This window comes from Nilaparvata lugens, chromosome 1 (assembly GCF_014356525.2).
Source record: "Nilaparvata lugens isolate BPH chromosome 1, ASM1435652v1, whole genome shotgun sequence".
Classification (NCBI taxonomy): domain Eukaryota; kingdom Metazoa; phylum Arthropoda; class Insecta; order Hemiptera; family Delphacidae; genus Nilaparvata; species Nilaparvata lugens.
This window is the reverse complement of record NC_052504.1, coordinates 12,220,775-12,236,920: the sequence shown is the minus strand read 5'-3', so window position 1 is coordinate 12,236,920 and position 16,146 is coordinate 12,220,775. Positions and strand designations below refer to the sequence as shown.

The 16,146-nt window shown below is 35.0% G+C and overlaps 1 protein-coding gene across 3 annotated transcripts in view; it reads right to left on the bottom strand.

Moving 5' to 3' along the window:
* The window catches only part of LOC111043369 (tetraspanin-5), a 33,817-nt gene that overhangs the window by 7,067 nt on the left and 10,604 nt on the right, over nucleotides 1–16,146 (bottom strand). For all 3 annotated transcript variants that reach the window (XM_022328299.2, XM_022328297.2, XM_022328298.2), the window contains exons 2-5: nucleotides 5,189–5,309; nucleotides 3,836–3,909; nucleotides 2,353–2,427; nucleotides 298–396 (exon numbers count right to left, since the gene is read on the bottom strand). In XM_022328299.2, the coding sequence (XP_022183991.2) occupies nucleotides 298–396; nucleotides 2,353–2,427; nucleotides 3,836–3,909; nucleotides 5,189–5,309 (369 nt within the window). The remainder of the gene's footprint in view (nucleotides 1–297; nucleotides 397–2,352; nucleotides 2,428–3,835; nucleotides 3,910–5,188; nucleotides 5,310–16,146) is intronic.

The following is a 16,146-nucleotide window of genomic DNA, read 5'->3' as shown; positions in this document are numbered from 1 at the left end:
GTAAGCTTATACAGCAGCATATCAAATCACTAAATCAATCCGTATTTACTGAGGACCCTATTATTATGAAGTTTTTCATAAAAAATAAAACACCTGTTACATATGCATAAACAGTATGTATTAGAGTACATTGTTAGCAAAATTATGAGCTGATTTCTACATACTATGATAGAGCAGAATACTTGGAGTAGACTGTAAAGATACATTTCCAATTACAATAGAGAGTCGTCTGATGTAGAGATTATTGTTTTAATCAAACAATGTGCATAACAACACATAACAATAGTGGAAACTCACCCAGTCTTCTTGGATCCAATCAATCAAGTTTTGTTGATCTGGATCTTCTCTATAATGGATTATAAAAGCCTGGAATCCTCCCGTCGCTTGAAGTTTGATCTGAATAAGAAATTCAATTTTATTGGATTACTTTCCGAATCATATATCAATTTGTAACTAGTAGTTCTGTGAGTAGACCTCGCGCTCAGTAAGTTACATTGACCTGTTGTTATGTTTTCTCAAAAATTAATAAATAATTCATCAATTTAAAATGTTTATAAAAAATCCTGAATAAACATAGAGCTTTCTGTCCTATAGTACCGTGACGTGTCGTCTCGGAATGCGAGTGTGAGCGCTGTTATCAGGTCTGGCTGCCGGCGATACGCCAATCCAATCAACCCATTAGAGAACATTCTGTGTTGTCGTGTTGGCGAAAAATCGGTGTGTTGAAATTAACAAAATAAACTACCAGAATACTTATTTCCTACAAACTTCATTTTTCACTTTTCATGATTTTAGAAATCAATTTCTATTCAATAATTTGTTGCTATTTTAATCATCAGGTTAAATATAGAAAAATGTGTAAAAAATGTTTTCTATCAATAACTCCAAACTAGAATCATGGCCTCAGCTTATGGAATGACAGAGTTAGTAGACAAAACTGTCTACTAACGTTGATGGAAACATACATTTTCAAGATATTCGATGTTTTTGAACGGGTAGTATTATAGTCCACTAGACAGCTGATTTATGATAAATTATTCTATAGTCTGATTTTTACGGTAATATTGTTGTTAGAAGGAAACTCTTTTTCCTTTTGTATTATCCTTAAAATGCAAAATTCAAAAAAAACCTTATGTATACGTCGACGCGAAATTCAAAAAGGAACATACCTGTCAAATTTCATGAAAATCTATTGCTGCGTTTCACTGTAAATTCGCAACATATAAACATTCAAACATAAAGAGAAATGCAAAACCGTCGACTTGAATCTTAGACCTCACTTCGCTCGGTCAATAATTATAATGTGTGAGTAAATCTCTGTTTGAACGAGTTCTTCAATTATATAACGAGCTGCATTATCGGCTACGCACTGATGCCAGTGAGCCAATAATGTGTGCATGTTACTAAGACTCAACTGACATTATATTTGAGAAAAAAGTACATGAAAATAAATAATTTTCAGTGATGTAATACAGTATGATAGTATACATACAAAATAAAAAAAATAAAATAAAAATCATGAAGATTATTGGAATACAATTATTTGCTATCTAAAATCAGGCACAAAATATTTCACTGTGATTTTTTACTTTTTTAATTTTTTTCAACAGACACATTTGATGTTGTAAGTTTTTCAATGATGCACTAGCAAGCTAGATCTAGTTAGAAACAAGCTTGCAGTGACTTTCTTAAGTACTCAATCAAGAAATAACATAATACAGTTCAAATCTGGGAGTTATGAAACGATCTTTGAAGTGAATTTTATTTGAGCATGTATAGGTACTATATACAGCAAGAAAACATCCAGAATAAATGGAATTGAATACCACAATAGCATATGAAATGAGAAAGGCAGTATGTAATCCAGATTAAGAGTTGAAATAACATTTCTTCTGAACAAATAAAAAAGCAGGGTGCAGGCAGCAGAAATGAGTTTCCTTCGCAGGTCAAAGAGCTGTGACCCCGGGACCACATTAGAAATGAGGATATAAGGCGAGAGCTCGGTGCCTTTAACATGAATGAAAAAAATATATTTATTATCATATCGCAACCAGTGGAGGGAGCATGTCAACAGAATGCAAACAGAAAGGATTCCCTTGGAAATTCTTAACTACCACCCTATAGGAAAAAGATATATAGGTAGACCTAGGAAAAGATGGCTATAGAATATAAAAGATGAATAACTTATTTAATGATTATTTCAATTTCACACTACCGTACTGTAATAGATAGATATATAATTATACTGTTGTGAGTCGGAACAGGCAGGAGCCTAAACCTTGAATGAAGGAAGAAAAAGAAGAGACAAAAAAAGTTAAAAAACTGAAACAAATTAATATTGAAAAAACTTACCCAGTCTTTAAAGATGAATCCCATTACTACAGCAGTCATTTCTAGTAATAAGATTATGGCTAGGAACAAGGCGTACTGGAAAAAATGAGAATATAGTTTAGTAAAAGAAGTGAAACCTATTTCATAAACCAACTGGTTTATTAACAACAATAATTGTTGAGCGAAGAATAGGGAAATATCATATCAGTGGATCTTTGTAAGTAGATGAAAAATTATTTTTTCCTCCACCTCCTGTCTAAAGTGCTTACTTTACTCCCTGGAACATATTCTATTTTAAAAACGTACATTTGAAATAGGTTAGAAGGTCTAAGCTCAGATGAGGAAGCATATAGAGTAGTCATTAAACAGACTGAATTCAATACGACATTCAACCAGACATTAAATTCAATCTCAACCAGACATTTAATCAATATATGAAATTTATGTTTGTATGCTAAAATTATTACAAACCTCCTATTACTATCCTAAAAAATGTATAATTTTTTTTTATTATTCCATGTTATTCAAAATACCAGCCAACGAATATTGCTCATTAACTAATCAAATTTGAAACGGGAACTTCATCATAGCTGTAGTTGTGGCGGCCGTTGTTGTTACAACTTTTGCCGACAGATAGCGCTGTCGGCGGAGAACTGTGATTACAAGCCAGCTGTTTCTGTTTACTTTTTAGATTATGTTGTAACACATTGTTTGGTCACGTTCGTTTTTAAAAATTATTTTAATTGCAGTTTTTATAAAAATGTAGGTGGAGGAAAAATGTTGTGTATATCACGAGTGGAAAATGTTTTTTCTCCCTCAGGAAAATTGTAGCACTCGGCTTCGCCTCGGGCTTCAAACTTTTCCCTCAGGGAGAAAAAACAGTACTTCCACTCTAGATATACAAATAACTATTATACATTCAATAAAGCACACATTGAATTATCATTGTGTAAATGAAATTCAAATTCAATTCTGTCTGGAATATAATGGATATCCTGATAGACCAGGGAAATCATAACATAGAACTGACTATAACTCAATGGATGTGATATGAACTACAGAAAAAACCCTAAATTATTCAGCAAGATGTATGAAAAATAAAGTTTATGCAATAGATATCTAAGGGATTCTTCATCGAAATGTGGGGAGACCAAGATTTTTCAAGAGTTCAATATTTCAGCAATTTGTAAGCAAACAGCAATCAGCGAACATATCTTTCAATTTTCGTAGGATAACAAGATTCTAACGAGAAAGACCAGAGTACCCTATAATGAGCAATCCAGAAAATTTTGAAATTCGGGAAGTGAAGTAGCTAGACAACAACAAAATTCAAACAAATTTTTTCAACACTTTTTTATCCAAATCAAGGCAGACAGCAGTAGGAACGTAATTTTATCCATCTCACTTCAAATGAATGAAAGATAATTTTAATCATTGTATGTCACTAAAAAGTAGTGGTGCATTTGAGATGGATTGGCTGAATTATTAAAAGATAAATACTTACAGCGGCTAGCAAACACGTGTTTTCTCTAAGTGCTCCTACACATCCGGTGAACCCAATGACGAAAGTAAGAGTACCTTAAAAAAAGCGAAGATTGGGTTAGTATTACTTTGGTTATAAACCAAAAGTAAATAGAAATCAGCCAGATAAAATAAAAGCATAAAGACATTACTTTCGTTTGTAAATATTGTAAAATTGAACTATCAAGTATCTTCTGAAAACATAATTTTCTACCGACATCAGCAAAAGAGTAACGAGAAATGCAACGCAGATAATCTCTCTTGTGTGTAGTATTTGAATGATCATTTTTAAATGCAACCAGCGATTGCACTAAAATAGGGCAGCTGTATACCTGCATGCTGCATGTAAAAATTATACTGAGTTAGGTGTCTGACAAGAAGCAATTGATGTGAGTGATCCTTTATCTATAAAAACATAATTTCTATAATCCAGTTAAGTTTGAAGAGCGAAAGATTGAAGAGAAAACTATTATTAACAATAACATGATTCTAGAATCTCTGATTCTCTGAGTCTCAGTTTCTCTGACGATGATGCTTTTCTAATGTATTGAAAGTATTTTAAAAAACCAATATGTTCATTTTATAAGTTATATTCCAAATTGTTTCCAAGTTATTTCATTACTATTTACTCTTCATTACTATCTGCTGCTAGGAACTCTGTACAATTCACAGACGAATAGTTTTCTTGGGGGATTCTAATTTTCAATATACTTTCAATATTACTATACTTATAATAATTACTAATATTACTATACTTTTCAATATTGTTACAATTTAAGACGAATAATAATAATGTAATTTATCTTTATATTATTCTATTGTAACTGGAGTATTTTGTAACTAGAAAACTTTTAATTTTATGTGGAAATAGATTGAATTGAAAATTATGGCACAAGTGGAGTAGATGATGCTTTATATAGATGATGATCAAATAATAAGAACAATTCTAGCAAGAATCAAGAATATCAGCACATTAAATAAGAAAATTTTTACTAATAATATTGTAAGATTATCACGAGTAGTACGAAAAGTACGACGTATGAATACTCACGTTTAATGTGGGCAAACTTGTTTTTTTATTGCAGAGGTAATTGTGGGCGTTATTGTAGAGTGAACATTAATTCAAGAAAGCTTGACAACAACTTTTTGGAGAATGTCTGAACGGTATGATGATTGGAAATATGTATGTTTCTACTTGATATAAATTAATTGAATTGACATATTGTATGAATGATAAAAATACTCAGTCTTATGAGATGAGATTTATTCAATATTTCCTCCGTATGAAGTTATTTCATCACAGAAGTCATGACGATTTTGAAAGATTTTCACTCACCAACACATATTAGAACGAAAGCTGGATCCAAGGCTATATTGGCTAGTCGACCCAGGTTGTTGAATGTGTCTTTTTCCGACCAAGCCCACACTCCAACCGCTAATATGCACAGTCCCAGCAACTGGAAAAAATCAAAATAAGTACCCAATTAAAATTGCTATCAATTGTAAAAAAAATAAACAAGTCAATGATGGGTTTTTCTAATGATAATAAAATAAAAACAAGAATAATTAGGGAAACAGGATTTTTAATGGGAGAAAAACTTTGAAAATAGCTTGGTCTATATTTTGATGAAGTAATTGTTAGTACATTCGGGGGAATTCGTTACCGTGAATGAAAATTCTAAGGACAGAATTCTTAATCTGGTTAGCTGGAATTGAAACAAGCTATGGTCTCATTTATTATACTGTGTTAGACTGGGAAGAAATTAGCTATCTTGGAGCAGATCTCACTCACTTAATATTGTCTAATGTGAAATTCAAATTTATTAAGTAGGTATAAATTTTGATAATAATTGATTGCCTACATGTGTAATTCAAATTAATAAAGTAGGTATAAATTGATAATAATTGATTGTCTACATGTGAATTCAAATTTATTAAGTGGGTATAAATTGATAATAATTGTTTGCTACATGTGGAATTCAAATTTATTAAATTGATAAGTAGATAAGCCAACATTTCAGCATAATTAGATCACAAGTAATAGAGGTTAGTTTAAAAGCTTTGATTACAACACTGAATATTGTCAATTTAAAACAGCACTCTTCTAATTCGCACTTTGAAGATAGGCTTTATGCTCGAATGCACAAACGGGAATTGACCATTTCTTATCAACCATACATACTTAATAGTATTACTAATATTCCCTGGTGTGTAGCCTAAAATAAGGGTAAAAAGTTGTTAAGACATATTGAAATATATCCTCGTCGAGACATATAATATTGTACGTCAATTGTACTACATAGCATTAATAGTTTGAGAAATAACATGAACAAAATTAGTCAACATTATTGTAGCGTTTCTTGAGAATAGGGTTCAAATCCCTGGTTTGAGTGCTATAATTTAAGCCTTGTTTTGATCTATATAGTGGACTAAGCAGAGCTTATACTTTACAATAAGATTTAGCACTATGGGCTACACTGGAAAATTATTTTTACAAAACTATTTTTTATCTCTAAATGAAGGGAAAAGTGATATCTGCTATATGCTCCAGTTGAAAATTGTTTTCATTCATGCGATTATATGACAAATTTAGGTTGGTAAACTAGTTAGCGAGTTTCCTAATGAGAATTACGTCGACAAAGCGAAGGGTAACCAGTGCATGAAGCGATAGATATGTAGTTGGGTCAGTTAGGCCTCCACACATAGTGGATATAGATATAGCCAAGACGATGACGACGGTCTTGGTCTCTCCTTATGATGAAATCATTATAGGTTGGATGTTGGATGCGGTTGCCAGGTTCATGACCTCATGCCCATTGGCTCGCCGGCCGGAACAACGATTATTCGTGACCATCTGCCAATGCTATGGTAGAATCATTGAAACATTCTGTAACTGCAAGAACTGTATCCATTGCTTACATAATACAACAACGATACTGGTCGAGAGCACGTTCCAACATCAAGTACGATGTGGAAATGTCGATGAACAAAAGATGCTGCCAGAAGAAAACTCAATAATTTTTTTTTTGAAACGACAATGTTTTCAAGAAATAAAAGCACAGTATATTGTCCTTTCTACTGGTGATGTCTCATTTCACCACGAAAAAACAATTCTAATATAAATTCTCCAAATCTCGGAATACAGGGTTAAATTTTATCGAAATTTTCATCTCTGACTGACTTTCTTTCACATATTTGAAACAAATTTCCTGTTGATCAATAAACTATTTAATGAACAATTCTAGAACAATGTAGTTGTTACGAATGTGTAAATCTGAGTTTTGATTGTGGATTTCCGTGACTAATATCAGCTGACTAGATGATGTAAATATGAAACTGACTAAATAAGGACAGCGTGAAATTGAAGTGTTGATAAAGATATATAATATAATATTTTTTATAATTTTGAATACGGTAATGTTTGAAATAATATATTTCAAGCTATACTGATAAATTATTAATTCGTATAATCTTTATTTAAAAAAAATATGAAAGGGCACCAGGAATACCTTACTACATTTTTCATAGAAAAAAATTCAAGATCGTAACAATTGAAAAACAGCTGTATTTTTGTCAACTCCACTCTTATTAATTTAACAATATACCTACAGTTTCCTGTTGAGACCAGAGAGTATAGAATGTAAGGTTTTGGAGTAATGTAAAGCTGGGTTTACACCAAAGTTATTAAGAAAATATTAATAACTTAATCCTTATAGATTCTATTAGATTGAACGGAACTTGACAAACACATACGTTGGTCATGTGTATGATAAGTTATGTTCAATCTAATATAATCTATAATGACGGAGAAATGAACATTTTGTTAACTTTTGTGTAAACACAGTTTAAGAGTGCTGATTACATTCTAAACTCTCTGGTTGAAACTAATACATCTTCAGTTGCGTTAACAACGAAACTGCAGTCCTGTTATCAAATTAATAAGAGTTGAGTTAAAATAAATCAATAATTTTTAAATTATGGAAAAGTTCCACAACATCAATACATTATTCAACAAATTGTTACCAATAGCGTAGATTAAATAACAGGCCTACAGTCTCATGTTGAAACCAACACATCTTCAGCTGTGTTAACAACAAATCTTCAGTCCTTTTGTTTAACTTATAAACGTGAAGTTGCAAATTTCTAGCCATATAATAAGATTAGCCGTCAGGCTCGCTTCGCTCGCCATATCCGTCTAGCCAGGGGGCTCCGCCCCCTGGACCCCCGTCTGGATCGTCCAAAAATGAGATCAGCATTTTTCATTTGAGCATGCTTCATTCCATCAGTAAGTCAAAGTACTGTGAAAACGCAGAAAAGCTGAGAAAAACGCTGATTTTGGGCGTATCTTTGATGAAATATTAAAGTCAACTCATCACAAATTTTTTAGACACTAGCTAAACCTCTGTACCATATTTGAACATTTTCTGTCTATTACTTGATGAAAGAACTGAGAAAACGCAAAAAACGCTAATTTTGGGCTTATCTTTGGCGTTATTACAAATTCCTTCTAACACAACATTATTACACCCTAGCTGAGCTTCTGTACTAAATTTGAACATTTTCTGTTCATTTGTTCTCGATAAAGCTGAGAAAACGTTAAAAACCGCTGAAAAAACGCAGATTTTGGGCGTATCTTTGGATTTTTTTCCAAATCCGTTCTTAGTGCGCCTCTAAAGGAAAAAAAAAATTCGCCTCCAAATTTGAACGTTTTTGTTCCGGTAGATTTTTAGTTCTGCGAGTGAGTGAGTGCCATTTCGCTTTTATATAGATACTAGACTTATTAAGTGTCTTATTATGTAGTTTATGAATTTGTGATTTAAATAATAATAATAATAATAATAAAGCTTTATTGACATTCTAAATAGAACAAAAGCCTCTCATATGAGGTAATGATATTTTGTGCTGGCAGCTTGACAGTAACTTCAATAACTATTTACAAATTTACAATTTCTTGATGATTTTCTCCCATCTCTTTCTGTCCCTGGCTATTGTCGGCCACATATCTCCAACTCTTTGGGTGAGCTCGTCTCTCCATCGGCACGCTGGACGTCCTTTCCCTCTGGCCCGATCTCGTGGTATCCACTCCGTGCATATTTTCGCCCATCGCTCTGCTGTCATCCTTGCCACATGGCCGGCCCATCTCCATTTTATCAGGTGAGCTTCTTTTTGTAGGTATTTCACCTTCACCTGCTTCAGTAAGTCTGTGTTTCGTCTTCTATGATGCAGTCGCAGTCCCAAAATACTCCTTATCATCTTCGTCTGCGTTGTCTCCAATCTCTTGTCTGATTGAGCCGTCAGGGACCAAGTCTGAGCACCATATAATATAGCTGGATAAACACATTTCAGAAGCAATTTGGCTTTCAATTCATTCGAAAAGTCGCCCTTGAATATCTTCTTCAGTGCCCAATATTTTTTCCAACCCTTGTTTATCCTCAAACTCAAGTCCTTTCCCGTTCGGTTCTCAAAAGAAAGCAGTTGGCCCAAGTACTCATACTCATTGACATATTCTTTTCTACCACCTGTAACATCAATTCTTTCCGTGTCTGAATTCGTCATTACTCTTGTTTTGCCTGCATTCAGACACAGACCAATTTTCTTGCTGGCTTCTATAAGTTCAACAAACATTTCTTTCATCTCTTCCGCACTTTTTGCCACTAACATCACATCATCTGCAAATCTTAAGTTGGTTAGTTGATAGCCATTTATGCACAAGCCTTTGCTCTCCCAACTTAAACGGCGAAAAGCATAGTCCAAGCAGCAATTGAAGATGATTGGTGACAATGGACATTCTTGCTTGAGTCCTTTCCTCACTCTAATACTCCTTCCTCTTCGCTCCAACTCGATGTACATTTCATTATCCTCATACAAGCTTTTCAATACTTCAATGTTTTCCACTTCAACACCCGACTCCTCCAGTGCATTCCAAATTTCGCAGTGCTTAAGGCTATCGAATGCTTTGTGGAAATCTACAAATCCTATGTACAAAGGCATCTTATACTCATTGCTCTTCTCAATTATTTGGTTCGCAGCTTGTAATTGATCCGCTGTAGAGTAACCTGATCTAAATCCGGCCTGTTCTGAGGGGTGGTTTTCGTAGATCTTGTTGATTATTCTGTTCTTGATTATGCTGGCGAATATCTTGTACAGAGCCGAGGTTAGAGTGAATGGCCTATAATTTTTAATATCCGAGCGAGATCCTTTTTTGAATAGAATTATTACTTTGCTTCTTTTCCAGGCTGAGGGCACTTGTTTCTCTTTCAGTATTTTATTGAAAAGTAATTTTATAGTGCTCATTAAAACATCCAACCCGGAGATTATCACTTCGTTTGTAATGTCATCATCTCCAGGCGCCTTGTTCTTTTTCAGTTGCTTGATGGCTTGTTTCCTGCTCCAATATATCTGGCACTCGAAGTTCTGGCTCCTCTTCTCTAGTGTTCCTTCTTTCTGTCTGATGATCCATTCCATTTCCTTCTTCATAGAGCTCCTCATAGAACAATGTAACTTGTTCTAATATCCTCCCTCTTTCCGTTGTTGATGTTCCATCTTCTGTGTCCAACTTTGGTATCCATCTCTTCTTAACACTGCTTATTAGTTTATGGATGCTTTTTGTAGACTCTGAAGTGGCCATTATTGTTCTAATTACATTCTCCTCGTAATTCTTCATTTCCTTCCTTATTCTTTTCCGAGCTTCTTTTCTGAGATCTTGATGTTTCCTCTTTTCTTCTTCTGATTTGTTCAAAATTCTATTCAATCTTTCTCGCTCTTCGATCAGCTGCTTTGTCTCTTCAGATAATTTATTGCTCCTTCTTGCAGCATGCTGACGAACTCTGTTTAGACTTCTTGCTGCTTCCAAAATTGAATTTACTATTCCTTCATATATTTCCTCAACTGAACAGTTCTCTGAGAGGTCTCTGTTACTCATCTCTCTCGTCAGATTCCTGACAAACTCTTGCTCATTCAAATCGGTTGTTCTTATTTGCTTTTTCTTAATAAAATATCTCCTCTTTGGCATTATTAATTTTCCCATCAATAATCTATGGTCAGTATCGAAGTCAAGCCTTTTTTCCACCTCTAGCTTTTTTATCAAATTATTAGATTTTTCTACTATAAAGAAATCTATTTCATGTACAGTATCTAGTGGAGACTTCTATGTCCATTTGTCCGCTAACTGACCTTCAAAGAACGTGTTCATTATCTTTAGATTATTGCAGAGTGCGAAATCTAATAGTTTTTCTCCCCTCTCGTTTCTAACTCCAACTCCGTAGATTCCGTTTGTTCTGTTCTCTCCAAGCCTGCTTTTCCCTATTCTTGCATTAAAGTCTCCAAATATAATTACTTTCTCTCCAGTTGTTTTTGAGCTCAAAAGATTATCCAACATGTCGTAGAACAGATCGACTTCCTCTTCTGCGCTGTCCGAAGTTGGAGCATGAACTTGAATCACAAATAGTTTGATGTTACCTATCGTTAGCGTCAGGATCGCCATTCTGTCGGATATCCCTATAAACTGTGTTATATTATTTTTGATATTCTTGTTAACAAAGAATCCCGTACCTCTATGTCCCCGGGTGGCTGCAGAATGACAGAATAAGTGGCCGCTATTCCGTTCTTCCATGCTTTCATAACTTCTTCGAATTTCCGCAAGTCCTATAATGTGCCATTCCTGCCCGTCTAACGCCTCTTCAAATTCAATCAATCTCTCTTCTCCAAACATCGTTCTTACATTGAGTGTTCCCAAAATAAAATATTTCCTATCTTCATTAATCTTGCTTTTACAAATATTTCCATCTCTTGTAGTCCTATTTTTGTTTTCATGTAATTGCTAATCTTTATTAGTTCCATCTTTGTTCTGTGTCTCATTCTTGTCCTCCTCTTTATTTATTCTCTTTTTTGCCTGTTTCCATGTTGGATTTTCATCAGTACTGTTCTTGAAGTATCTCTCTAATCCCCCTTTCTCCTGTACTTTATTTCCGTTTCTACCATTCCGATTCCCAGTTGGTTCTTTGTTTACTTCATTATTTCATTTGTGATTTAAATAATTATGTTGAAATATATTATGATGACAATGCGGAAATTCTTTACATGTTGTAATTAATATTGTAAACGAATGAAAATGCAAATAAATAATTTGAAAAAAATAAATGCAGTCCTCTTATTAATGGAGTTGGCAAAAATAAAACAGTGTTTTTTTCATTTACGGAGAAGTTCCACAGCATCAAAACATATTCAACAAATGTCCAAGAGCGTAGGCCTACATTGAAGGGAGTGGGACAAATGCATTGACCATTGACAGACCGGCGACCATTGGTCAGTGGAGCGTGGTTAATTGCAATCGACCGGTGACGCGGTGACAGGGACGATGTGATAGTGCTAGCTGCTAGCGGTGACTGCAACGGGGATTCGCTTTTTCCTTTGTTCATGCACTGGTTCACTCTGATATCGAAATAACTTGCTGATAAAGTTAGATCTTCCAATTGGATAGGCTTCGTGTGCAGGATTTCTCCAATTTCTATTTTCCAATTGCCAACCTCTCTCTAATCAAAATCCATGACTTACGAAGATTAGATAAAATCAATGTGGTTCTCCATGACAGTCAAGAATTTTTTTTTAATAATGAACATTCAATAACCACAAACTAGAAGGGAGTGAAGTTGATGCGATTAATAATAATTCACGTTGATATAATGCATTTATTCAATCATAGCTTCCCAGGCCTACAGATTTATACTACAGAGGTGCCCAGTGGAGGGGGGGGGGTTGGTTGGACGCAGACTGCGTCCTTGATATTCTTGGGGAGAGGTGGCTCAAAATCCAATCTTTAAGGTGCATTTTCGTTTATGCGTAAATTTCCGCAGTCGACGACGACAAGAATTGTTGACATTCATATTGTCCGAATTTCAAGTGTGCTAAAAAAGCTGATCAAATAACTTTTCATTATTTGTCTATATTATTAAAGAATCAAACATTTCTAATAATATCAAAATATTGCCATTTAAAAGTATAAGCTCAAACTGCCCCATTAAAACATAATTGAAAATAATCGTTTAGGTTATGTGGACATATTGAAATCTAACCAATTTGAGATTCTCTCCCTGTCGTGGTCGACGACGGCATTTACGCACAAACGAAAACCCAGCTTTAGGGGGTCCCAAAAAAGGTCAGAATGACTGGCTACTGACAACATTTTTGAAAATTTCCAATTCAAGGGAGGGGAGTAGCAGTTATTGCGTCATTGGGATGTGGGGTGGATACCACTGCATAATATTATCAAAGAGAAAAAATAGCGTAAGTAGATATCCCATGGAATAGGGGAGCCCTGATCGCTGCTTCAAGTTGAGTTGTTCTTATGGTCCGTGGTTTTCCAAGTTTTACAAGGATTTATCGAAGTGAGGTTTATTGTTTTTGAATCACTGAGTACATTAGCACGTTTGTCACAATCGTAGTGGAAGATTGAAGGTTTGTTTGTGAGTGTGCCATAGTATTTAAGTTTTCGAACAATTACTAACCTAGAAGCAATAAGAAGAAATAATGCTGTATTCACGGCAAATACGTCATATTTGAACTTTGACCACCTTGTTCTGAATTTGGCAATTGAAAATTTCCCGAAGATAACATCCCTCAACACTTCATTCAGAAGAACCTGAACAGTGCTGTTAGGAGCAGTGTTGCTACCTAGTTGCTAAGGTTAGTTTCGTTTTGTTGCTTCATCTTGTGAGTCGTTGCTAGCTTATGATACAGAGAAGATCGATGAGACACGGGTCTTTCGGCAACATTTCACATCTCTATCTTGTGTATCAACTGAGCTTAACCATCTCTGCAAATTCAATCGAACTGAACACCGAAGTGTGTTATCTTCGGTCGTTATCAAGTGGCTTCTGAGAATCAATTCATTATCAAATAAACAAAAGCATTGTCATGAACAAATCCGATGCATTATTATGATTTACGGAATCGTGCCTAAAAACTGTAACTATATTAAACTTCTAATTTATTTTCTTCCATATTCCTTGATCCTTTCTTTTCAGGAGCTTCCGCTTTTTTCCTGCTTTGTTGGCTCTCTAAGCGTCAAATTTCCTTCACTTTAGTTCCCATACCATATTATACAGATTGAAGAAATTATTCAATACAGACTGCTCTTTCTGTTGTGGTGAAATGATAACACGACTTGTGCGTAATACCAGGAGATCACAGATGGAGCGCAATTCAATGGACCTTAGAGAGGGATTGATTGATAGTGGAGTGATTGAGATTGCGGTGAATATACATGCAGTATTGGAATCAATCGCTAATAAATTTTCAAAAGAAGCTGTAATAGATATGATTCCAGAAGTTATCTCACTGCTGAATAAATATGATGCCGCAATCAAGGTAAATGAAGATTTGAAGGCTGGTTTGGTGAGCATTGCAGCTGAAAATGATTCTCTAGGAAAATTACTCGCACAAGAGAAGAGGGGCAGATTGAATGAGTGAATGAGTTGAACGATTCGCTGTGTAATGAGGAGAAGGCTGATGCGGAGATAGAGCAGTTGAGAGTAAAGCTCAAAGAATTGAAGACTTCTGCTAATGAATTAAGGATTGAGCTCAGTTCAAGGGATGCAATTATCAATCTTTTACAAAATGATGCACAGCAGACAGCGGATAACATTCTAAAATTGGAAACCGAAATTAAATTATTGAAGAAATGCAGACCTTCCCCAGTGGATTTTACAACCCCAAGGTCGACCTGTGAATCTCCTCGTTTTTCTGTCGGCAGTGCGATAGAGACGTCGAATGGTTTTTCGGCCCTTGATGCTGAGGAGACTGAGTCACTTCCTTTGAAAATGGCAGGGAGACATAAGCATACAATCAAAGTAAGAGCCCAGGTGCATAGAGGAGCGAGCAATACACCTGCTGACAAGAGGAAATCAAGTAGGTGTGTCACTAAATCGGCATCTTCATCATCTACGGATTCAGCAAAGAATAAGATCGTGATACTGGCTGATAGTGAAGGTAGAGATGTGTTTAAATACCTTGGTTGCCTGTCTGACTACTTCGACGTTTTTGTCTATACTTTGCCGGGAGCAAAACTCAAACATGTCATTGCAAATGGAACTCCGTTTATAAAGGATTTGACTAAATCTGATTATGTGTTGGTGATGGCTGGATCCAATGATTTTGGAAACAATGAGCCAGGTCAACTAACTATCCATCAAGCAATGGATAAGATTTTGTCCTCGAGCTTCAACACTAACATAATAAATTGTCAGTGCGATACCCAGCAGATACGATAGACCTCAATTCAACGATGACATACATTTTGCAAACATATGTATCTCGGGTAGAATATCGTCTTACTGTGGGGCATCAAAAGTGATTTATACAGAGGTCAATAGGGACATGCAGAGACATCATTTCACAAAAAAGGGCTTACATTACTCGAAGAATGGTAAGCGTTTCATGGGAAAGATTTTATGTGACCTTGTGACTAGCGATAGTGGAATTATTGCTAATTGCATGACCAGAAGAACGACTGCTGAAAAATACGTTCCTTCTGAACGAATGGAGATTAATGACGATGTTGATGCGATAACCATTGACGACTATTCATTGACTTCATCATCGGCGCCGTTGATTGGTCAGTCTCATACGACTTGGCACGGAGGAGCAGCTTCAAACGTGCGACATCTCACAAACGCAGACGAGACACTTCACCAACTGGACGAGAATGGAATTGCCCTGGATGCAATAAATTCTGATGACAATCTGCATGATACCTCACAATTCAACAACAGACAATATCATACTTCACCATTTAGTAATAACAGTTTTTCCTTAGTTAATGTAGAAAATAGCAACGTTCAACATCCCACATGTTTTTCTCCCATTTTACAAAATTCATGTCCTCAATCACCAATACTTTCCCGGCACAGAGAAGAGAGTAGTTTTTTAGAGGTAATTTCCATGCTCAACCGAACTCTATAAACAATAATGTAATAATCTTCCATCAAAACATCCAGCACTTGGAGTCAAAAATAGACTCCCTAATAATCACATTGCAGGAATTAAAACCGGATATCGTAATAGTAACTGAACATAAACTAGATGAAAATGAAATTCAAAGAATCAAAATACCAGGATATTCCTGTATGAGTTGGTATGTAAGAAAGTCGTTAAAGGGGGGAGGCGTTTTAATATTAGTATCTGAGGAGCTAGTTGAATGCAAAAACATTATGGTAAAGGCAATAACTGTTATTAATGATGATCTTTGAAACATGTATGATAGAAATAAAAATAGGTAAGAAAAAATTCATTGTAGCT